Below are 25,500 nucleotides of genomic sequence, written 5' to 3'. Positions count from 1 at the left end.
GTTTCATATCTTTTATTAAGAATTTTGAAAAAATTGCATGGTATTCATTTTGTTAACTCATTCATACGTTGATGATGCAGAACTGTTATCAAACAAATTAAAATTATTTAACTTAACATTCTCCATGGTGAACTCTAAGGCAGTTGAATAGACCCCAATTATAAAAGTGATGAAATTTCACTTCTCATTCTCGACGTTTCATATCGTACATAAGACAGCTAGCAGCATTCATGAGAATAGGTTAACAGCGTAGCATTGGTTCCAATTTGATTTGATTGAGCTTTAGTGCACTCAAGAAAAAGGCGCCTGCATACAAAAGTATCGTTAAAAAGATGGAAGGAAGGTCTTGCAGTTGGTGGTGTTGTTGTTGTTGTTGTAGCATACACATTCCCCATACTTACATACGGGGAATGCTGCTGGAGTGACAGTCCTTGGCCAGATATAAATCCGGTTCGGTAACGTAGAACCGACTGTTGTGGAAACGAAGGCCTTGCAGTCAAGACTTTGGCCTAAAATGCATACAAGAGAAAATCAGCTATGTAATGGATGCTTCTAAAAAAGGTGGGAGGCAAGTTCTAGTGTTCAAACGTCTCTTGGTTGTTATCGTAAGTTTATTTTCAATTTCAAATACAAATTCTTAAATTGTAATAAAAGAAATAATTTTATAAACATAGTATCGACGTTATACACGCCAAGATCGCTTTGTTCTATTTATTTATTTAATCTGTTTTATCATGTGTTTCTTTTTTCTTTAGGTGCATATTTTCTTATTTATTAGTTACGTGTAAAACTGAGCAAATAAATGGGGGTTTTCTTAAGTTTATTTCTTATTAATTTTTTCATATCTGTATTTGTTATTTTGTAGAATATTTTTATTAGAATTAAGTTGCAAATAAATGCTAAGTTTTATTCTATTTGGTGGCGTATTATTATTTTTAAAGAATCCTAAACTTTTAATTCCTAAACAGTTACTTTGTTTTGCACGGCACTGTACAAAGAGCAAAGCTTGTGTCCTGTACATCTGTGGTCACTACGAAAGCAACGCGATATTTTGCACAGATTTTACTATTTATTTATTTTTTATTTTTGACTTTTTTTTATCTTTATTTTTTTTTTTTTAACTTATTATTTTACAAAAATATGGTTAAAAAAAAGAAAGAATAAAAAATTCAACAAATTTCCATCAAAGTTTCAAGTTGTTAACCAATTTTTCCATATAACGAATGCTCGAAATTTTCTTTTATGATGGAACTCTCTTCCCACAGCCCCCAGGCCGCGCCTCCACTCTCATTCGTCACTAATAATCGAATATTTGCTAAAATTTAATCTAAAAAATCTTTGTTTTTCCTGTTTCTCACTATTTATAGCACACTCTAGACTTCATAATTCGCATAAGCTGTTCAACTATGACCCAAATCCAAAGTTCAAAAACGGTTTGAGATAGAAAATTAATAAAAATAAGTTTGCTTGATATTTTTCTGATTGGTTGTTTTGATTTTATTCAACGAGGCATAGCAACGGATGCCGGGTATTGTAATATTATGGTTATTAATAAAAAATTATTTTCTATGAAATTATTGTTTGTAATTCTTTTATATACATATCCTAAATCCCTCAAAACTACTCCTACGCGAGCGGGGCCGCGGGTTAAAGCTAGTGAGCTATAAAACTGCATACTCAAAATTTCTCTTAAGATTCTGATTAAAAAATTTGAAGTTTTGATGAAAATTTGTTGAACTTTTTAAAATTTTATACAAAGTTCGAGACTGAGTTGTATGGTTTTTGTTGTAGTGAAAACTATCGCGCTCCTATTGTTGTGTCACTCACGTATTTCATATATTTCAAAACTTACTTACTTAACCCAAGAGAAGTGGCACGTTTATAGTCCTACCACTAAAATATTTTTATATATTAAATGTAATTTACTAGAAAAAATATGTAATTTAATGGATTGAATATATTTTTAAATGCTTTTATGTATGAAGTTGTGCAGCATACCCCGGCTCAATGGCACCACTAAAGTTTAATCAATAAACCCATCAACATCGTTTATTTTTAGTAGTCGTATTAGTATGCAGTAAGTGTTTTTTTTATTTTTTCTTTTTTATTTTGTTAAAGTGAACGTGAAGATGTTTAAACTGGTTTATGTGAACCATATTTTGAGTAGGTGAGCATTGCGAAATGCGTTTGAGTAGCCAAAGATTCATTGCTTATTTCCACTGCAAACAAAAATGGTGAAAATGAATTGGATTTGTGTTTTTAACTGTAGAGGAAATTTGAATGTGAGCAAATTATGAGGATGATGACTAAATGCTAATGTGGTTAAGTGTATATTGAAAAGAGTAAATAATTATCTAACTAAAAAGAAATGTATACATATTTACCAAATCAATTTGAATTTGTGAAGCTTTAGCACATTACATAAATACTTTTTGCACTTCCTTCGATATTTCATTGAACGCAATTAAATCATTTGCTATTACTCGTACAGGAGAAGAGTAAACAACCCGTGTCAGCACGTCTCTTATCTGTTTCTAAAAGCTACGGTCATGCAATTAGTTTGATTGTAATTAAGTCAAGTGATGGAATGTGCTAATTAAACATGATCTCCTTGTGATCATTGTGTGGGTAATGTTAGACGCTAAAATTAACGCTTGCATTGGCGTTCGACTCACGATAAACGACATTCATGAATTTGCCGGTTGAGTGCAACCACGCTTCAACGTTGCTGCACAAAAATTCTTAAAGAAAAGAGTTACTAAACAATTTTCGGATAAAAATTAAGTCCTGCTTTTAGAAGAAAAAAACTAGGGTATGTCAGACTCACGCACGGTAGAAGTGAAACTTCTAAGTTGGTTGTTCCATGCATGGGAGCCCCGGTTTAGATCTCTCCCCCCTCTCTCGTGTTAAATTCAGGTTTTCATATTTTTTTTTCTATATCACTCCACATAAATTTGTACTATTTATTTTTGTCCTTATTAGCTTCAAATTTGACACTTGGGTGCAGTGTTGCACTTGACGCTGACATTTCTTTGCACTTCCAATGGTATTTTTTGCCTACTTTTGGCGCGTTAATCAATTTGCTTTGATCACCGAAACGGTTGAAATGTCATTTTACAACCTTCTACTTCAACTATCGTCACTCGTTTGGCAAACGCACTCATTGTATCGCTTCGTCTCCTCCATACCTACCATCTATTTACTTCACATCAGTTTCTTATTGCTTTCCCGCTTACACACATTCAATCGGCGCTTTATCTGATACTCACACACAGCACTCATTTGCACGGGCTATGGCTATCTATAATACCCGTTGTCGGTTGTCGATTGTCGGTTGCCTGCATGTCGCCAGTCTACTTCAATGCTTACTTGTGTGCTATATACATTTCGGCGTGTCTCGGTGGCTCCCTCACATCGTTCAGCGCTTGCGATGCGAGAGAGGGAATAGGCGAGAGTGGGAAGAAGCAGCTGCTCCTTGGCCCCGCCCATTTGACGGATTTCGGTAACGCTCCGAACTTACCGTTTCACTCGCCTATTTTCAATCTGCCTTGGGGCCCCCGACGCGCCTAAAGAAGTTTCACTTCAAAAAAACAAAAAAGAAGAAATAAGTAGGTATATAAAAAATATACATATATGCATAAAAAATTTAAGTAATGATTTTAAGTGAAATTTACGCCAAAAGTCAAATGGCAGCCGCCATTTTGAGTGTTAGACTGCGAGTCTAGGGCTCAACTGCTGAACATGGAGACTAAAAATATGTAGCCTATGAGAATGCCCGTGAACATTCTCAGTTTGTCCTTTGACAGGTCAGTTATAACTTGCCTGCCAGTAGGCCCCATAATTTGCTGCCAGCTTACGTCTCGTTGACTTAACTCTTTCCCTTCTAAGTTCCTCCTCGATGATGTACCATATTGTCCCTTGTGTGATTTCAAGGAAGGACTCAAGTCTTATTAGTAACAATCGCTTGTTCCTTCCCAGGTATACCTTTTATATCTCGGGGCCTATATAAGCCGAAAGCGATTGTGCATTCCTATATTAGTAAATTCCGTTTCTCGATGCACTCAAGGCCTATTGAGGATTCAACCTTAAGGGATGACAACGCTTTGAATGCCGCTTGACCGTCGCTCAGAATGGCAATTCGCTCAACCCGGAGGTTACCACCCATGTTACTACGACAGTCGGTTCTACGTAACCGGAACGAACCGGACTTATATCCGGCCAAGGACTGTCACTTCAGCAGCATTCCTCGTATATGCATGGGAAATGCTTATGCTGCTACAACAACAACAACATCCTAAGTTGATCTCTCCAGATAGATAGATAGCTTTCGATGGAAATTGTTGTGGAAAACCTCCCATCGGCACATATGGCTTTAGTTTGGGGTAATATAATCTAGCGCTTTTACATTCAGGTGTCTCTGAGCGATTTATATGCCAGTTTACGAAAGATACTCCAATTTCACATAACTTGTGAATTAAATTGTATTTAATTTTTCAAACAAGTAGCAACTCTCTCCAAGAATATTTTCGAAATTAATCTTAAACTTTTTTCTGTTGACGCCCGTATTATCAGTTATTTGTTTTAAGTTTAATTAAATACTTCTTAAATAGTGGCAACTCTCTTTAAAAATACCTTTTATCACAATTCAGGTTATAAACTATTCATTTGTTAAATTTTATCGGAATCCGTCCAGCCGTTTCGGCGTGAAAAGGTAACAAACATATTCACAAACTTTCACATTTATAAATTACTTAGTAGGGATTAGTTTCCCGACATGCCTGCAAATATGAACGTAGTGATACAATATTACATACTTTTCCTCCGATGAAAATTTCTAATTTAGTTAATTATTTCTTAATTTTTATTTCCATTTTCAGGTGTTTTAACGGATATACAAGATGACTTTAAAATCGGTGACGATGATGGTGGTCTCCTACAAACCGCCTTTGTGCTCTCCTATATGATTTGTGCTCCAGTATTCGGCTATCTCGGTGATCGTTATTCGCGTCGTTGGATTATGGCCACCGGTGTACTGCTATGGTCCACAACAACGTTACTCGGCTCGTTTATGGGTAGCTTCGGTAGCTTCATTACATTCCGTGCATTGGTGGGCATTGGTGAAGCTTCTTATAGTACTATAGCGCCTACAATTATATCGGACTTATTCGTACATGACTTACGTTCGAAAATGCTGGCGTTATTCTATTTTGCGATACCTGTGGGTTCAGGATTCGGGTAAGTTCACTTGCAGAAAAATGATATTCGAGTATTCGGAGTATTTAGACTCAACAGCAAATTTTACTGCATTTTTTGTATTTGCTTATGGATTTTCACCAAATAAAATAGCTAAAATTATTCATAAAAAGAATTACAATATGGGGAAAACCCAGTCTAGATTACTCTACAGCATTTCGTTAGAATTTAAAATATATAATAAAATTAAACTGAATTCAACTGTAAATGATTTTCTAACGCCATTTTTTTAATTAATTATTATATTTAGTTACATACCAGACTACTTTTTGTCGTTTAATAGATTTCACTGAAACCTTATCCTCTTAAAAAAAATCACTCAATTTTAATACTATTTAAATCAATTATTTTTATTTTTAATAATAATGTGCAAACATGACTTTCTTTAATCCGCTATTTTTCCAAAAATAGATAACGTATAGTAGGTACATAAAATTATTCCATTAAAACAGGGAGCTCTTCTCACATTGCAGCTGTACATTCGTAAATATTTTCAAATTGCAAATTGTTGATAAGAAATTTATTATTGGCTTGAAAAATTAGAATCAAAACCCGCCTTTTATATGTAGCTGCATACATATCAAACATATTTGCGCGTATGTGTTGTAATGTTGAGTCATTCACCTCCAAGCTGACATTCCAATTTAAAATGTAAATTCATTCATCGCGTGATTTCAGCAAGATTGTGCAAAAATAATAATTCTGCTTATTGTTTATTATTAAAAAGGTCTTCCGATCAAGTGACAGATCGCGTGCTTTCACATGCATTCCCATGGCCATGCGAGAAACAAAGAAAAAAAAAGAAAGGTCAAAAGGGCGTTGCCTGTTGTCAATTGAATAAAATTTTTGGAATTTTTTGTTATCGAAAAATGTCCAATCAATTATAGAAGTACCAGCACAATGTCTTTAAAGAGTTCACAATTTATTGCACGTATTACATTTCTTTGTTCAACCGCTTTGCTAAGGGGATCGCTCAAAAGTCTGTAAATTTTGTATTTATTTGTACAAGTGTTTTTTTAAGATATTTTTTCCAAAGGGGAAACTCATTTGATTAGGTTTTTTCATTGGCTATTTTTTGACATTTAAAAATTATGAAAATTTATTTCCATGTTCAGTACTCAGTAAAAATTGTGTTTCGTCCAGTTTTTGCGCAACTTGGTGACTATTTACGACACAATTGAAAATTTTCTGACACTTTTTATACCTTTTACACTCTCTGGTGATTGCGTAGAGTGTGACTGAAGAAAAAAAATAGCCGTCCAGTGTTACTTACGTAACTACATGATTCAATTTATCGAAGCCAGCACACTAATTGGGCGCTCGATTCACTGCTTCTGCGTTACCAGCTTGTCCAACTCAAAAGTGAAAGAAAACAAGAATACGCAGATTGAAATGGAGTTTTAAGAGTAATATGGCGCGAAGTTATTTTAGAAGAGGCATTAGAGCGAACTGAGAGAATGTTTCAAAATAGCATAGGAGATAGTTGTTTAAGAGCAAAAAATTTTAATCAATCGTATAAAATGACGTCAGCTCAGGGCCGTAGAGAGCATATTCGGGCCCCGGGGGAAAATTGCAAATGCGGGCCCTTTCCAATAATGTCTAATTCATATAAATACGTATAATCTCGAGTTCGGGGGAAAAAGTACCCGATCGAACCTAGTGTCGTTGGAACGACCTAAAATTTTTTGAACAAAGTTTTGAATGCCTCTGGCTAGGTAAGAACCTATGCCTCCCGAAAGAATTGTTCGGTGATAATAATATCTCCAGAAACGTATTTATTTTTTGGCCGCCAACCTTGTGCACCATTCGTGATATGTTCTAGAAAGTAGTAGAAAATAGTGCTGAAACTATTTACATATCTATTAATAAATCTCATTTCCCAGACTCTTGTTTGTTTTACTTGAAATTATAATGCTAAACTTCAAAAAAACACCCTTTACCTACTTACACCCCGCGACAAAGCGATAGCACACTTACATTTTGATTATTATTATTATTTTTTTTTTTTTGTTTTTTAATTGTTAAATAGTTAAATTGTATAAAAGTGTAACTCATTGTCTGATAAGAATTTATACGTTTTTTTTTTCAAATTTCTTGTACAAATTAGAAAAATTCCTCAAACTTTTCATCGCGATTATACGTTTTTAATTAGAATTTCTAGAGCAATGTTTGGTATGCAATTTCATAGCTTATTAAATTTGATCATAATAAAGTGCAAGTTTAAAGTTGTTGAAAGACCCCGTTACTTTTTTATATTTTTTTCCTGTCAGTATTCCGCATTTTCTCACTATTAACAAAATTTTCTAGAAATTTTAATTAAAAAAATTGTTAATTTATGTAGAAAGTGTGATTTATATGGGTTTGTTAGCTACACATAAAAAAAAAGATGAATAGTTAAAACTGGTCAAAATGTTGCTGTGCTATCGTTTGTCGCAGGCTGTATATACTTACATATATATTTTTATCACCAATCATTTAGAACTTCTTTCCTTGATACAACCATCTAAATTGCACGCGTACAAAAGGTCAATTAGTGGCAGGAATTTTATTATTGACTTTGTCAATTCAAATTTAAATCAATTACAAAATTTTCGTTCACATCAAATTTGTTTGTGCAGATAAAAATACTATTACTTCTGCGTATTGGTTGCATTTGGCAAATAAAGAAATTCATAAATTATCATTATTAAATTTCTCAAAATGACCCCCCATCCTATCACGCCACTACAAATGCACAATGCGTAATTTATGAGTTACATACACACATATAAGTGCATTTGCACTCAACTGTAGAAATTCCAGAGCTTCTCTTATTACACCTACAAGTTAGCGGCATATAGAAGGGGGCAAAATGCATTTTACGTTTTTGTTATAATGCCAACTTCTTACGTAAATGATATTTAATTAAATACTGCATGTTTTTGCGCCCTTAAATAAGTAAATATTCATTTAATTGACTGTAATTTGTAATTGATTGATTTCTTTATTTAATACTTACGGGTATATTGTACATTTATAATACAATATGCAGTAAAGAACTGTTTAGATATGCGCGCAACACATACAAATTTACGTTTTCTTGTATATGTATGTGTCTGTATAGCAGTCATATATATAGAAATGCTTATTTGATATGATAATTTTCCTGTTACTTATTTTTAAGTAATCTACCCGGTATTGATTTATCTGTTATTGTTGCAATAACCTTCTTTGACACTGCTGAGATCTGATAGAAGCCTGATTTTTAGCTTGTATTGAACCAAAGAAGAATAGGTGTGAGATCAGTTGTTTAGGGTGTTCAAATATCTTAAATATTTTGACTATGTTCCCTCTGTTCTGGAAAAGTAGGAGTGTAACTTCCTTGCTGTTCTCCTGAATCAAGTCGAGTCCTGTGGTCTAAAATGTATCTGTACGGCCGCCGTAGCCGAGCGGGTTGGTGCGTGATTACCATTCGGAATTCAAAGAGAGAACGTTGGTTCGAATCTCGGTGAAACAACAAAATTAAGAAAAACATTTTTCTAATAGCCGTCGCCCCTCGGCAGGCAATGGCAAACTCGGAGTGTATTTCTGCCATGAAAAAGCTCCTCATAAAAATATCTGCCGTTCGGAGTCGGCTTGAAACTGTAAGTCCCTCCATTGTTGGAACAACATCAAGACGCACCTCACAAATAGGAGGAGGAGCTCGGCCAAACACTCAAAAAGGGATCGGGTTCGGATAACGTCAATCACGGAAGATAGTGTCTGTCTACCATGTCTAGCAGGCTTTCATTAGTATTGTGTTAAGCGCCTTTGAAAAAACAGTTTATTTGACCTAAGCATTCTTTAGTTTAAATCACTAAAACCTAAACGTTCATAAAACTATTTGATATATGTAATAAATCTTTATTAGGATGATTTAATGGATTGCATTAGAAATTCAGTAATTTAATAGACGGCAGGTAAAAAGCACTAAGTCGATTTATTCCGTCTGTAAGATGTGCTATACATGATTTTACTGACACATAAGATATTTACTACTTGATTCTGTATTGGATTTCAAAGCTGACTTTTTTTATTTCTGGTTCCCAAGAAAATGAAGTCTACTACTGAAAAAATTTTGTGAAAAGAATAAATAATATTCAGATTTATACAATATGAAAAATTTTCATTTATTAAGGGGGAACGCCACTGTGAAAATTCAAAAAAATCGTTTTTTGTATAAATTGTTAGTATAACTACTCAAGAAAATGTGGTATTTTAAAGCGAAATTCGCTTTAGTCCCGATTCTATGTGCACTTAAGTGAGCCCCCGACGATACAATGCTTTATTTCAAACGCGTTTTTCTCGAAACAACTTTTTTTTTGATACGGTGGCAACGATTTCTCGAAGACTATTGCACCGATTTTAATTTTCTTTTTTTTTCAAAATTTTTGTTATCGTATTGGTTATCGTTGTACGTAGCCGATTTTCAAAATTTTGAAAATAACAATTTTTTTAGGCGAAAACCCCACATCGAAATTCAAATCATCAATCAAAAAAAAAAAAAAACAGCTTCTTAAAAAACAAATTCCCAAAAATCGACTATATTATGACCCTTCACAGTGGCGTTCCCCCTTAAAATGAAATTAATTTTTTAAATGTATGCGAATCCCACTATGCAACTTTCAGAGGAAACAAAATCCGGGGATGTTTTTCAAAAACGACAAAAAAAATTTTTCTCCAAAACTTTTGAACAAAAATTTTTTTTATTGTAAAAGCACACTTTATCCTAAAAAATAAATTATTTGTTTTGAAAAAGTATATTTTGTCCTCCTAAAAACACAAACAAAAAAAAATTTAACTTTCGAAAACTGTGTCTAAATTTCAAAATTGTTATTTTTTTCACTTTATCCTAAAAAATAAATTATTTTTTTTTGAAAAAGTATATTTTGTCCTACTAAAAGCACAAACAAAAAAAAAAAATTAACTTTCGAAAACTGTGTCTAAATCTCAAAACTATTATTTTTTCCCCCAACATTTTCTAGGAAACTTTCAGGTTAAAAAAATCTAGGGGGTGTTTATCAAAAATGACAAAAAAAATGTTTTTCCAACACCTTTTTGAACAAAAAATTTTTTTTTTAAAGAACACTTTGTCCTAAAAAATAAAAAGTTAAAAAGTACAATATATTTTATCTTAAAAATAGTTTTTTTTTTGAAAGTCATCTCTGCTGGCAAAAAGTGGTTCAGCTTTTATATTTATGAAAAATACATCGCTCAAAGTTATATTTTATTATATTTATTTTGCCTGGTAGTAATGTTCTTGCATATTGAATGCTTCAAAAAGAGGTCTCATGTCACTGTTGATTCTAAATATTTTTTTTATTATTTTTTATTTTAACATTTTTAATATATTTTTTTATCTAATTTCTTTTCTCATTCCTTTGTAGTTATATCGTCGGCTCCGAGACCGCACGTTTGGCCAACGACTGGCGTTGGGCCTTGCGTGTCACACCTATTCTTGGCATTGTGGCTGTTGCGTTAATACTATTAACCAAAGAACCCGAGCGTGGTGAGAGCGAAGGCTCACACAATTTGGAACCTACTAGCTACACTGAAGATATAAAGGACTTAATGAAGAATCATTCATTTATGCTTTCGACAGCCGGTTTCACATGCGTTGCCTTCGTAACGGGCGCTTTGGCTTGGTGGGGCCCGAAATTCATATATCTAGGCATCAAGATGCAGCCAGGCAATGAGGAACTATCGTTGAATGAGTAAGTATATTAAAAGAAAAAGGGAAAAAGAATATATAAAAAATTATAATAATTTTGTTTGCGGATTTCCACAAAAAATTACGAACATATGCAATGAATATGTACAGTGGGGAGCATAACTAAGAGCATGATGATTTTTTTATATTTTCAATGTTTTTCGAGTTAATTTTGTATTATATATTTTTTATTTATTAACTTTTTTTAACCTTTTTTCATTCTTTCACCAAAAGCATAAGTGAAACTTTCAACCTTTGGCATGTTACTGCTTACTCGAAAAGTTCAGCTTTAGAAGTGCAAAGTTTGGCTGAAAAATGTGTTAAACTTTTCTAAATTGTATATAAAGTCTGAAAGTTTGATTTATGGTATATGTTTTGGTTAAAGAATGAACAATTAAAACAAAATAACAAACAAATTTTAACACGAAACACATTGTAAATTAAAAAAAGTCAGCATGTACTCAGTTATGCTCGCCCCAGTAATCGCATATATGCATAAATGTTCAATATATACATATATATGTAATATATATGCGCCTACATATTTATTTATAATATAGAATTTGAAAATTTTAAACATATGCACATAATTCCCATTTGAAAAACTAGCGTATCGTACAAGTTTGGCATCATCGCTATGATAGCTGGACTAATTGGTGTACCATTGGGATCGCTGCTCGCTCAGCGTCTACGACCAAGTCACGAGAGTTGTGATCCATACATTTGTGCCTTCGGTCTACTCATATCAGCGCCAATGGTCTACATGTCGCTGGTAACACCACAAACCTCAACCTCGTACTGCTTTTTGTTCGTCTTTTTGGCACAAGTGACGCTGAATCTATGCTGGTCCATTGTAGCTGATATTTTGCTGGTAAGAAAACGAAAAAGACAAAAAAGAAAAATGAAAATTATTGGATGAAAAGGCGAAGTGCAATCATCAGCAAATGTGTAAAGAAAAACAAAGCAAAAAGAGAAACACTGCCACCCTGTCTGCTCCACTGCGCGTTATACCAAAATGTGTTTAAGAAGCTTGTACGATCGCTAATTGCTACGACTGTTAACAAATCAAATATTTTATTGCCTTAGACATTTTTTTTCTAATATGCGCTTTTGATTTAACACGAGTTTTCTTGTTTAAATGCTTTCTACTGGATATTAAATTTTTTTCTTTCTATTTTCTTTGTTTTTCCCCTTTCTCCTAAATCTCTAAACTAAAAATATCAACTTTAAATTCACACAAAACTCGAAACGATTATTTGTTTTTCTGAAACAAAAAAAAAAAAAAAATTAACAGCGTTTCGCTACGTTTTGGCATTATTACAATGACAGCTGGTCTAATTGGTGTACCGCTCGGACCGATTTTGTCGCGTGCGGTTGCCAGTTACAAAAACAACGCCGATCCCTTGGTGTGCGCTTTTGGATTATTTTTTAGCTCGCTTTTCCTTGCTGCCGCGATGCTGTTTGTCACAAAATACATCATAGCCTCGTATATTTTAATGTTCATCGGTCAATTGTGTTTGAATCTAAATTGGGCACTTGTGGCTGATATTTTACTGGTAAGAGAATCGCTAAATTTTCCTAAAAATACACGTGTTATGTTGTGGTGGTTGTTGTTATAACTGAAAACTTATATTCGTACAAACAAAATATGTAGCAAATGTAAACATTTTTTATATACATAGCTTTTATACATAGCTTAGCTTACTAATACATACCCAATTACATACATATTAAGTGCATTTGTATATAAAACCATCCATTATTCGACAACAAATTAGAGAAACACCAGCATTTAAAAAAGTATTTTGTTTTTTCCTCTTCGAAAAATGGTACAAAGAGAAAGTATTGTGTTTTCCGAAAAATATTTGATTCTTTTGTAAAGCCATTGATTTTTAATTTAGTTCTTTCTTACAATTTTTTGAGTATTTGTTTTTGTAAACAAGGTTCATTCATGCTAAATTACTAAGTATAAGTAGATTTAAATGTCTCTTATTTGGTAGACACATTTTTTTTTTCATTGAAACGCTGTCAAATGCATATTATTACAATAAATATTACAACTATATTAGGGTGATCGATTAATCCTTTGTAAGCATTTCAGCGGGGTGTCGCATTATTACAAAACGACATTTCCAAAAACCCAATAATACAAAGCATGAAAAATACTGCCGTCAAACCGAAATTTTAATATAAGTAGGTTGAACTGGTAGTCACGCATAGACCCTTGGTTTGGTCCTTAGCGAGAAGTGTTCATGTAATTATATATAAATTGTAATTTTGCAATAATTTATTATCATTATTTTTAATTATTGTTCATATATGTACATACCTACATACGCCTGCATTTGAAATAATAGAAGCGCAATGAATTACCAAGTTTTCACTATTTTTGTTTTTTCAATATTTGTAATTATTTAGTAGAAAGTTCAAGTTTCAAGTGCCTGGGGTTTATATGGAAGCAAATTTTCGACATCATATGCAAAAATAAAAAGTACAAAATCAATGCAATTTTTGACTGACTTCAAATTTATATTTATTAAAAATTCTGAGCAAAAAATTGGAAATTTTTATGAACATTTTTGAAATTCGTAAAATTTTTACAGAGTTTGGAGCTTTGAGCTATTTGGATCTTGTTGCAGAATATACTATATTTATTATAAAAAAACAACGTTAAATACAAAACAAAGAAAAGAGTTAAATCTTACTTGTTGTTGTAGCAGCATAAACATTCCCCATACATGTACCGGGAATACTACTGGAGTGATAGTCCTTAGACGGATCGGTTAAAAAAATTCGGGTCGATTAAAAAAATTCGTAATTCGTCGCGCCTATATTATTTTGAACCCAGCTGTATATGTGTTAATATATAAGACGCTTTCAAACATAAATTTTTGCCTACATTATCGCTAACATATGTCTGTAGGAAATCTTAATTACGCTTGTGAAGTAGGAGAGTATTTTAAACTGATCATTTAGCCGTAATTGTAAAGATATTCTTTTTTTGTTTTTATTTAAATATGTATATTTTTAATTATTTTGTTTAGATAAAAAAATGTAATTATAGTACACCTTTTTTTTTGCGAAAGAAAGTTTATAACTAATAATTTTTATTGTTATTTTTTGTAACATTACTTGTAAAATCTTCAAAACTAAATTTAAGTAATTTTCGCGCCATATTTTTTCGCTTAAAACTCACTTAAATCACGCAATTTTACAATTCACCCAACATTCCCATGGCAGCCGGTTCTACGTTACCGGAATGACTCGGATTTACCCCGACCAAGGGCTACCGCCCCAGTAAACTAGCCCTGTCTAGTGTACCGTATCCCATCCCCACATTTCACCCAAAACTGTTTACTTTTAATTTTATTTTATTTGTTAATCGAATTTCTTCGAAAAGTTTTCCCCATCCGTTATGCTTAATTTTGGCACAGCTCATTCATCAGTATTAAATTTCTTATTACATAATATGAATATGTGTGAGTGCAAAGTTTTCTTTCACTACTACACCAGCAATTCACTGACTGGCAAATTTGGCACCCTTGCATAATACCCATCGCATATTTTCTCTTCTCCCCTTTATTTCGCTCTCTACGTAATAAAGTTTGCAATTTATTTGTCCCAAAATGCCCCACTTATCTGCTTCGTAATGAAAAAGTGGCAAAGAGAAAAATCCCCTACCAGAACTACAAGTATGCATTTATGTAAGTACTCCCTTTGGTGAGTTGGCTTTCAGTTAGCGAACTCCTTTTCGCCACAGTTCTCATTTGGATTTTGAATAAAAAAAAGTATTAATAAATGCAATAAAGTCGAGAAATTACTCCCCACGGAGTTGACATATTGCATTTTCACTCATACGTGCATATAAACGAAGGCAACAGACTGATTCTTTGCACAGCTTTGCCAGTCACGTTTTATTTTGGCGCCAACTCGAGTTAATCTCGCAACTCGTTTGCATTTCTTGTTATGATTGCGCTCCCCTCGCTCAAATTGCTATAAATTATATTTGCAACCCTCAAAAGTTTCAAAATAATTCAGTATTTTTTTTTAAGTAAAGCTCTGTTTAGCATATAAATATAACAAAGATCAGACCACTGAAACTCAGATGCCCATGGCTTGATAAATCTCATTATAATAAAAACACTGAAATAGTTTGCCACTCCAGCACCCAATTTTAGAAATCCCCTTGTAATCCGTTGCCAATCGAATCATTCTGATAACTCAATTTGCGCAATAAATTATTTGTCATAGCAGATAATATAATCCTATGAATAAAATAAATACTTAATTTTTAGTTTCAAACCTACTCATTTTATATTCAACTTCTTTTAGACTATAGGAAAATAAATAAAAAAATTTTCAAATGGCTTTGAAAGATGTTCAAGTCAAGCGTGTCCTTTAATTTGTGGATTATCGTTTCGATTTTGTTCTACAAATGGTGGTACCTACCTACAGTTTTCCACCGCCACCGAAGGCAGATGTTATTTTATTTTCATAGCATAATTTTAATACGAGGTTTACCATCACAGGCCGACCGGCGACTACTGCTACAAGAAAATTGTCTAATGTTAACTCTTCATTATAGCCGTTGAAAGCTTACAAAATAGTCGAACACTTTAAGAAGTCGATAAACCCACTTTTGGTTTCTCAAAAACTTGTTAAACTCTCAGGTGGATGGATTTAAATGTTAGTTCATAGACGCTTTAAAATAACTACAGCTGTAGTTAAAGTGAAGGAAATTGTAATAATACAGGCAGTGTAAATAATAAACAACTGATTTTGCCCACCGACATTTTCAGCCTTAAAAATAGTTTAAAACCAAATTGCCTTGCCGAAACCTCGAAATTAGCAAATTTATATTAGTCAGGCAGTCGTTAAGTAAACGGAAAGAGTTCAAGGCAACTTTAAAGTTGTGAAAAGTTTGGCGGCTCGGTTGGTAAAGCTCAGTTTAATAAGAAAACGCCTGTTAACACTAAAATGACTAAAAGCTCGACTCAATTCGATGCATAGTGCCATCTAGGGTAACGAGCATCTTTGATATTGTCAACCATTTTTGACACGAAAGGGCCTCCTAGGCGTGAATTATTGTCGTTAATGTCTGCTCAGCCATCTCCAAAAATTATTCAACTACATACATATGTAGTTACGATGATCTGATCAAAATCCTGCTCAAATCTCTGTAGTTTCCCTACTTTTCATCAATATATTTTTTTTAATTACATCGTAATATTTTTCTAATTATTTTTGTAAATGTGCCCTATCTAATCTTGACTTCATCTTTTTAGTTATCTCAAAAACAAATTCAACTCCAATATCAAAACGTTTCTTTAACTACGATTTGACACGCTGCGTCTGGTTTCCACATAACATTTCACGAACTCAAATCATTTTTGGCAAATTGTATTGCAAATGCTAAATTCCACTTGACTCTGCAGTATATCTGTTAATGCTCGCATTTTAGCATTTAGTAAACATATGCCCATTTGTCCGGCTTATTTTTTTGGCATCAGATGTTGTACATAAATATTATTCAATGATATCTGCTATCAGAGCCGTTCATCCTGTCATATGTATATACAAGTATTAGTGCATGATGCAATTATACATGAATACATATGTATGTATGTTATATATGTCAGCTAAGTACAGGACAAATATTGTATACGAGTGCCAATTATTATCTAATAGGTGCCGAAATGCCCTCATGCAACTGATATTAGACAAAAAGGTAGATAAGCGTGAAAAAATATTATATTAAGAGAATTTTCTGCACTTTTCCTATTGTTGATGCCCACTTTCCTTCTTTGTTTTATAATTTTGAATTTTTATTTTAACATTTTGGCTATTGACGTTGGCTGGCACCTCCTTCAGCTTTTGAATTTATAGTAAGCTGTTTTATATTTATGTATACCATAAACATACCAGATAGGGTGGGCCATCGGCTAGTTTCTTTTTATAAATCAATGTCAATCGTCCATATCGAAGTCAATGCGTCCACAGAGCGACGATTTAATGTTAATTTAGTAGTATCCTTATTAGTAACTTTTTCGAAAACGAATAAAATCATATTTTTTTCACAATAACAAGGCGTTTATGTTGAATGTTGAGCTTTAGTGCATTAATAGATGTATAGTAAAATTTTCCGGCAAATATTTTTTAGTTAATTTTAACCCGCTCTATCCCTCTGTTATATGTATTTTTGGCCCTTTCCCGCAAAGAGACAAAAAATACCCATCTATTGAGGAGTTAGAGGATTAAAGTGTTCCATAAAAATGTTCCGTTACTTTCTTAATAAAACTGCTAAACACATTACGAGTACCTGTATATTATCTGAAATGTAAGAATCACATAGTTGCCTAGCATTGTTCGTTATACTATTTTGTTGGTTGCCTTTAATAATCGAGAAACTATTCCGACACCTAAGACGCATATCGACCAAGACATACGCGACGCGACTACATCTTTCCCACATTTCTGTACTTTTTACTCCACAATAAAGTAAAAACTACACTATACTCGGATTTTCAATAGTTTTTGGCAAAAAGTTTAATAGTTGATGTTGCTAAATTATGGTATTCTAATTTCAATGGCTTCCCCAGTTTTGTCAGATTGGCTCGAGTTTTGGGGATATCGGTATTTGAAAATATATCATGGGGCCGCAGAGAGCTCATAAATTTTGAAATAGAAAACTATTTAAATGTATCTTAATGTATGTATATATAATATAGAATTCAGAAACAATTTATAATACATTCAAAATTTTTTTATTGAATTTAGAAGACCTAAATTACGTAAAATCAACTATCAAAATCTTTACTCGAATTTACACAGTGCAATTAATAAAGTTAAAATGGTTGAAAAAATATTGAACGGTGTTCTTTTATAGCATCATCATCTTCAAAGAAACCACCAGTTGGCCACCCTTTATGTATACAGTGAGTCAAAACGGTTGTGACACAGTGATTATTTTTTAACAATATTCGCAATATTGTCATTCTATTATTTTCCGCTGATTTTTTGTAAAAATATTTTAACAAAAGCAACATAAAACACCCATACCTCGTTTAACGGCTCAGATATATTCTGAAAAAGTTTGCCACAAAGCGAACAACCGTTTAACGAATCAATTATTTTCATACAAATCAATGCATATTCAAGCTGATGAACTTTAATATAAGAAAAGGAAAAACTATATTATTCTGATGTTTTATCCTTTTTATTTTTCATAAAAATAAAAAGCTTACTTAAAAATAAAAGAACGCCACAAACGAAAATACAAAATGTCAAAATATTACATGCATAAGACCTCTTCTATTCACTACTTCTCTGCTCGCTATCTCTCTACTCGGCTCGCTTGACGAAAAATTTGCATGTGAAAGCAACAATAAAGTTATCGAGCAAGATTCGCCGTTAGCGAGTGTGGTTATACCTCTTAAAATTGGTATACGTCATTATTTTATAAACAAATGTAATTTTAGGCTACTCTATTCCAGCGCTACCAAATCATGTTTATCTATACCAGTTGTTCCATCTATTCGTCACTTGCTAACGCTTTGCGAGAACAAGAGGCCAATAGTTAAAAAAGAGAAACCAAAGACGTGATGCATATAATTTACCTATAAAAGTTACAAAATGTCTGAAAGTTGTTTTAATTTGATAAAATGCTGCTGCCCAACTAATATATAAAATAAAAAAATAAAAAACAAATCAAATTTTTACTCGGAATTTTTAATTTTATTTTTCTATAGAGGTGTTATTTTGATATTCAAAGAAAAATGTTATTTTTTAATATAAATGATCGGATGTTTATTTCATTATAACATCAGGGAAATGACCACCACGACCACGCTTACAGGACAATATCCTTTTCATGAAATTTTCCATAACCGAATTGCAAAGTGGCTGCCCTATGTCCTCGATAGCCTCACGAATTCCATCTTGGGGATCTTGAATCAACCCTGGGCTGTTGGCGTAGACCTTCTCTTTCACGTGGCGCCAAAGAAAAAAGACACAAGACGTTAAATCACAAGATCTCGGTGACCAATTGCGATCACCTCTTCGATAGATAACACGACCCGGAAACTTTTTCCGTAAAATATTAATGGTTTCGTTGCTTGTGTGGCACTTAGCGCCTTCTTGTTGAAATTAAACGTTGTCCAAATCAATACCATGCAATTCCGGCCATAAAAAATCGTTAATCATCTCTCGATAGCGAAGTCCAATTCAAAATAACACCTGTTATTGGGAAACCCTTTAGTATGCAATTTTGTAGTTCATTTAATTCTAGTCGTTTCCTTTTGATTTTAAATATTTTTTCGAAGCTCGAAACTTCGATTAATACCGCTTCTATTATATTAAAAACTATATTTTTATGCAAAATTGTCGAAAAAAGTTAGGATCGAAAACTGTAAAAACAATACCGTGCCAAAACTTTGTTGACTGACTGTATGCATGTACTTGTATATATAGATAGTTTTTTTTTTTATTTTGCTCAAATTTCATTATCTTTTTTTTAACGCTGTTTTACTATTAAGAATATTTAGAAAGTTAGTTTTAAAAATAAAATAAATATGCAAACGTATTTATGTGTGTAGATACCTAGATAATTTTTCTACGATTGCACGAACTTGAACTTGTTTTAGCAAAAAGCCAGTGTGAGACATCTACGCCACAAGCGGTGTCCGACACATCTTCGTAATTTAGTTGCCGAGGTGTATTTAAAATTATATTGACGTATGCGTTTGGAACTTTTATCTTCCTATTTACCTATTTTTTTTTACGAATGTCGTCAGCGCATTTACTTATTTTTGCATTTATTTTTTTATTTATTTTTCTATTTATTTTTCTTTTTTAACTTTTTAATTTTTTTTTTATTAGAGAAGGGTAGAGCTTTTATGGGTATGTCGCACATTTAATATTACGCTGAGAAATGATTGTTCAATATTGTGCAAATATCACCACGGGTGATTGTAGCAACCACGAACTAGTGTAATCGGTGGATGGAATGTTTATACATTTGTATTTATGTATATATATGTAAATGTGCAGGCACTGTCCATGTACCGCTGACTCTGCTTAATATTTAATAACTGGATGCCGACATTTAGTGAATTGGATTCAATTTTTACACAACTCAGCCTTAAAAATAGCACCATTACAAAAGGACAATTCGGCGACTTCTTCAATACCTCGCTCTATGAATTTCCCGAACAGATTTATTTGTTTATTATTTTATATAATTTTTTTTTTTTTTTTTTTTTTTCAATGTAAATTTCCACAATTTGGAAGTGTTGTTCAGACGTTAAACGATTCATGATGACTTGTCAAACCTTACTGAACAAAAATGTCAACAGAGTTTGTCAGTTATCGATATCGATAATTCTCATGCAGCTAAGAAAAACCACCCTATATTTACAAGATTAGGTAGGTAAGTAGGTCTTAGACACCATAATCTATTGTAGTATCGCTAGATACCATTTTTTATGCAACGAACAAGAAGGTGCTCAAAGCTCTCCTCACCTCCTGTCCCACTGAGTTGTGTCATAACTTAAAATACTCTGCCCTGAGTCTGGTCCGATTACATACCTTTTAGTTAAAACTGTGTCGTATTTGGATATATCCCTACTTCAACAGGTTTGTGGTAATATTAAGTCTGAAAGAAAAACCATACGAAATCCCTATCTAAACTTTTGTCCATCCGTATAAACTGACTTCATTACTTTGCTGCAGTCAAGTTTAAGCAAAAAATTGCACTTAGTGGAAATGCCAATATAAGAACATATACATATGCTGATATCACGTTACTAACACACACAATACCCATAATCTATTCAGACTTTTTAATGAAGGCTGAAGCGTCCTTTGGTAGTCGCATTCCCAACAATCACTGTGTAAGCTATACTTTTCTCAAGAAATATTACTCGATATGCAACCAATGTCGGACATTTAAATAAAATGTATTGAGCCATCTCAACTTCTTGCAGATATTACCTCTACAATGCGTTTCTGTACACAGACTCAGCCGGTGCGGATGTAAACGCAACATTAAATTATGGCCTGTAAGCAATCTGCAGTCGGCTCTTCTCTGCCGATTTAGTTAGCACTCGCATAGAACAGAGTTATAAACCTAGTAAAGAGTTTGAAGTAAGTCCTGCATTGAAGATATACAATGCATACTGTCAGGGTAAAAAAAGCATACTGACGTTTTGAGTATTTAAAAAAGTTTTTGTTATAAAATTATAATTCATACTACAACAAAAACCATATAACGCAAAGTTTCAACCTTGTATGAAATTTATAAAATTTCGGCGAATTCTCATTAATATTTCTAACTTTTCAGTCAGAATTTTTAGAATTTGCTGAACATGCAGTTTTGTAGTCCATTGACTAAAAAATACCGTTAGTTTTTAGTAATTTTTTTGTTGACTTTTTCTTCCAAATAAAACAATTCGTGCATGTACTTTATATGGAAGAAAAACCGTGGCACCTCGTAAAAGAACATATTCAAAAATCCACGGTATTTTGTAGTTACTTGAAACTTGCACTTTGCTATACTAAAATAATTAATGTAAATATGCATAGCCAAAAAAAATTCTGGCTAAAAAGTTGAAAGTTTTGATGAAATTTTGAAACATTTTGTAACTTTTGAAACCTGCGTTATGTGGTGTTTGTTTTGGTATGAACCACATTTTTATAAACAAAAAGATTTTAGTGTGCTTATAACTTTGAAACGGGGTGTACATAAGAAGAAATGGTAGCAGTACGAATTAATAGTGCTGAGGGCAAGTATGTGTGTATGTATGTTTCTAAAATGCATCAATTCACTGCTCTTGATTCTTGCAGTTTTTTTCATTGGTGATGCTGAATACTTAATCCATCTCTGTCACTGCTGATATAAAAGTAAGCAAAAACAATCAGCAGTTATCAATGTTAACCTTCACTCGATATTCAAAAAACAAAAAAGACATTTCGGCATAAAAATTCGTTGAAAAGTAAAAACTCAAAGAGGAAAGAATATTTAAAATTAATGAATAAAGATTTAAAATTATGTGTTTCAAAATTGAAATTTATATTAATTATTGTTAATTCAAATATTATAGATATTTTCACGATATTTGGCTTGGCTTCGGCCAAGTCGTATATTTCCTACATATGATCGTATGAAGGACATACACACATATTTATGCACGTAGCCAGCAACTATAAACGAGACAGACGATTGCTTGTGGATGTCTGAGGAAATTTCTTATAGATTTATACAATCAAATATCACCTTAACCTCCAGTGCTAATTTGACATAATTGTTTATTTTTTTTTTGTTTTTTTGTAGTAGTCTACACTCTTCTAATAAAGTCGAAAACCCATTGCTTGAAATTCTTTTAATACATACCGTTTTTGTTGCTTCATAAAAAAATGTATACATATTATGATTTTTTTTTTGCTTAAGTATGTAAGTGTGTACATATGTATGTATATTTCAGTAGCGATATACATTTTGATTTATGTTTTATATTATATTATTTATAGTGGAAAATGTTTACATTTGCTCCGAACCTACACATACATACACCCACACACATATCTTTCGATACACACACATAAATATTTCCATTTAAATGCCACAAGCCCCTTTGCCACTTGAAGCCCAAAGAAAGCAAAACAAAACTCGACTCGTTAATTTTTATATTATATCAAGTTTCGCTAAAGTAATTAAAAACATAAAATGTGCCGCGAATGCACCCTAGCGATAATTTACAATTCTCTTGTTCGTTGCCTAAAAGTATGCTATTACCTACGCTGATTTCGCGCATTGCAGTACAGCTGACAGTGGTGGTCAAGAAATAGATTGTTTCTTTGCATATTCCGTTCTATATTTGTTTTTTTAATAAACAATGTTTTGTATTTGCTGCTGGTTGAATTCCGCCTACGCTACTGTTGTGCGTTTTGCAAAAGTTGTAACATTGTTTGCATTGCGTTATCCTGTGCTCGAACCAATTTTTAAGGATCTTGGCTATGGGAAAAATGTCGCGCGGGCTTAATGCTTTTTGCTTTCTTTTCGCGCTTATGGCTCCATCTGTGAATAGCTTTTTGTAAATTCACCTTATTCCAGTGTGTTGTTGTCGCAAAAATCTTAGACTATACCAAAAATTATGCTTTTCCCTTTGTTTTGCTCGCTTTCTTCGTTAACATTAACAGCTGTTAATGTTCTCTGCAACACTAAAAACTTAACTAATTATTCTTATAGATGTAAATAAACTATGCGATTGGAAGAGCGGATTTAACTTGTACTTGAGCTTTTTTTTTGTTTAATTTGCACATTTAAACACGCACATGCCTGGCTTTTTCTTTTTTTGTTTTGCACTGTATGAATTTTAAGTTAATATACATACATATGTATGTATGTATCTATGTATAAAGTATTTCATATTCACTGTACTTTTTTTTTACAGTACGTTGTGGTGCCGACGCGCCGTTCCACTGCTGAAGCCTTCCAAATTCTACTGTCACATGCGTTGGGTGATGCTGGTAGCCCTTATTTCGTTGGCTTGGTATGTAGCCACATGCATATTTAAATTTATTTATTTTAATAATTTTTTTTTTTCAGCTTTCGGAAGGAATCAAACGTCATTTGCGCACCACTGCAACTCAAGCAGTTCAGACCAACGAATTCAGTATCTCCATGCCTAGTATGTCCTTGAGATTGGAGAATAACAGTGATAATATTACTGACAGCTTACTGTCCGGAGATGCTACAACGGCAGCGACAACGAATCTCTTAGCGGAAGCTGCCAGTGCAGTGATGGAGAATATCACTGACTTGGCTGCGAATGCTACAAACTTTTTATACCAAAATGCCACTGACTTTGTCACGGATGCAACGAATATGATGCCATTGAATAGTACCCATTTAAGTGACTATTTCCTTGATGAGAAATTATTGGGAGGGGATATTGAGGTAAGTTGCTATAAAATACAAATTTTAGTTCTGTTCTAATGTGTAAAAGTAGTGCATAGAATAGTGTAGCTGGTAAAGTCAATTCTGGTAAAGCTAATATATTTTACATCGTTGACTCACTGTTGAAGCCATATTTCTCTCTCGATTAAGCATTTAATTATTTAAAGCTGAAACAGAGGTTGTTTTTGTTATTGCTGCAACAGTGTGGCATCCTTGGCCGGCTATAAATACATGCCATTCCGATAGCGCGCGTACGTAGAGCATTTATTGGCAAAAAATAATTTAATTTTATTTCTAACCAACTTTTTCCCCTTTAAGTTTAATCGGCCAACATGTTTCGAACCGAGAACTGCATTCAAGTTTGTTTGTTTGTTTAAAAGTAATAGAAGCCCCGCCAGTGTAGGGCTATCACCGGTCGTCTTCGTCTAGCTCATCTAAAGGTAGGCTCAGGAAACATGCTGCTTCGACGGGTTGGGTCCAGACGGAGAGGGGTGTTAGATGAGTCGGTTTTAGAGGGCATGTGAAAAGGTGGTTAGTGTCGTGCGGGGTGCCTTCACATGCCGGGCATATGTTTGGTATGTCGGCGTCGATTCTGGATAAGTAGGAGTTTAACCTGCTACAGTATCCAGAACGTAATTATGCCAGTGTTACACGTGTCTCACGGGGAAGCTGAAGCTCTTCATCTGCTGTAGGCGGTGCTATACATTCCGATGGCAGCCGGTTCTACGTTACCGTAATGACTCGAGTTTTCCCCGACCAAGGGCTGCCGCCCCAGTAAACTAGCCCTGTCTAGTGAACAGCATATCTGCATTCAAGTTCTAAAACTTCGGTTAAAATTTTTACTTAACATTTAATTATATTTTTAGCAACTTAACCCCAACAAAAAGTCAAGTTCCATAAATGAGATTTGTCCACCGGAATCTTCCAGCATTAACCTTTATCCATACATTCATAAAAAGTAGTTTATAAAACTCGTCTGAAATGGGTTTGTTTTAGAAAAGAGAAAACCGTTGTTAAAAAAGACAGTTTTTACACGTTACCGGAACGACCCGGACTTATATCCGGCCAAGGATTGTCACTTCAGCAGCATTCCCCATATATGTATGGGGAATGTTTATGCTGCTACAACAACAAGACAGTTTTTACACATTTCTGTAGAATTTGGGTAATCTCACCTAATCATTCTCATCATTCCTATTAATTGTATACCTTCACTGGTGTGGTCTCAAACTACATACTTTGAGGCCAGTCGCTTACTTCGGTATTTTAAACTTTTTTTCTAATATTATACAAGGAGGCGCAAAATTAATCATCCAATTTTGTTTTTGAATAATTGTTTACTGAATAAAAAAAAATATTTTGAGTGATGGAAATCTTTATTTTGACCTTTACACACTCCACTAATTGTCAGTTTGTATACCGCAACTGTCTACTACACAAGTATCAAAGACAATTGACGTGCGATGCCATTTGCAAAAATTATAAATCTACCGATAGGGTGATTACTTTTGCGCCGCCTTGTTTTTAAGTTTTCCAAGATTAGCTGACTTTTTTATCCATTTTT

At 33.3% G+C, this 25,500-nt stretch overlaps 1 protein-coding gene across 3 annotated transcripts in view; it reads left to right on the top strand.

Annotated features, from left to right (window-relative positions):
- LOC128868615 (protein spinster) overlaps positions 1-25,500 on the top strand; it is a 60,461-nt gene that overhangs the window by 30,745 nt on the left and 4,216 nt on the right. For 2 of the 3 annotated variants that reach the window (XR_008455139.1, XM_054110906.1), the window contains exons 2-6: positions 4,878-5,235; positions 10,659-10,985; positions 11,591-11,852; positions 23,431-23,529; positions 23,586-23,936. Coding sequence is in view for 1 of the 3 variants with exons in the window: in XM_054110906.1 (XP_053966881.1) it covers positions 4,878-5,235; positions 10,659-10,985; positions 11,591-11,852; positions 23,431-23,529; positions 23,586-23,936 (1,397 nt within the window). In the remaining 2 variants the exon portion in view is untranslated. Of the gene's footprint in view, positions 1-4,877; positions 5,236-10,658; positions 10,986-11,590; positions 11,853-12,275; positions 12,538-23,430; positions 23,530-23,585; positions 23,937-25,500 lie in introns of all 3 variants that reach the window. The other variant, XR_008455140.1, reaches the window with a different exon arrangement.

Source organism: Anastrepha ludens, chromosome 6 (genome assembly GCF_028408465.1).
Source record: "Anastrepha ludens isolate Willacy chromosome 6, idAnaLude1.1, whole genome shotgun sequence".
NCBI classification, from domain to species: Eukaryota; Metazoa; Arthropoda; class Insecta; order Diptera; family Tephritidae; genus Anastrepha; species Anastrepha ludens.
The sequence above is the reverse complement of the archived record's forward strand: the minus strand, read 5'-3'. Positions and strand labels throughout refer to the sequence as shown.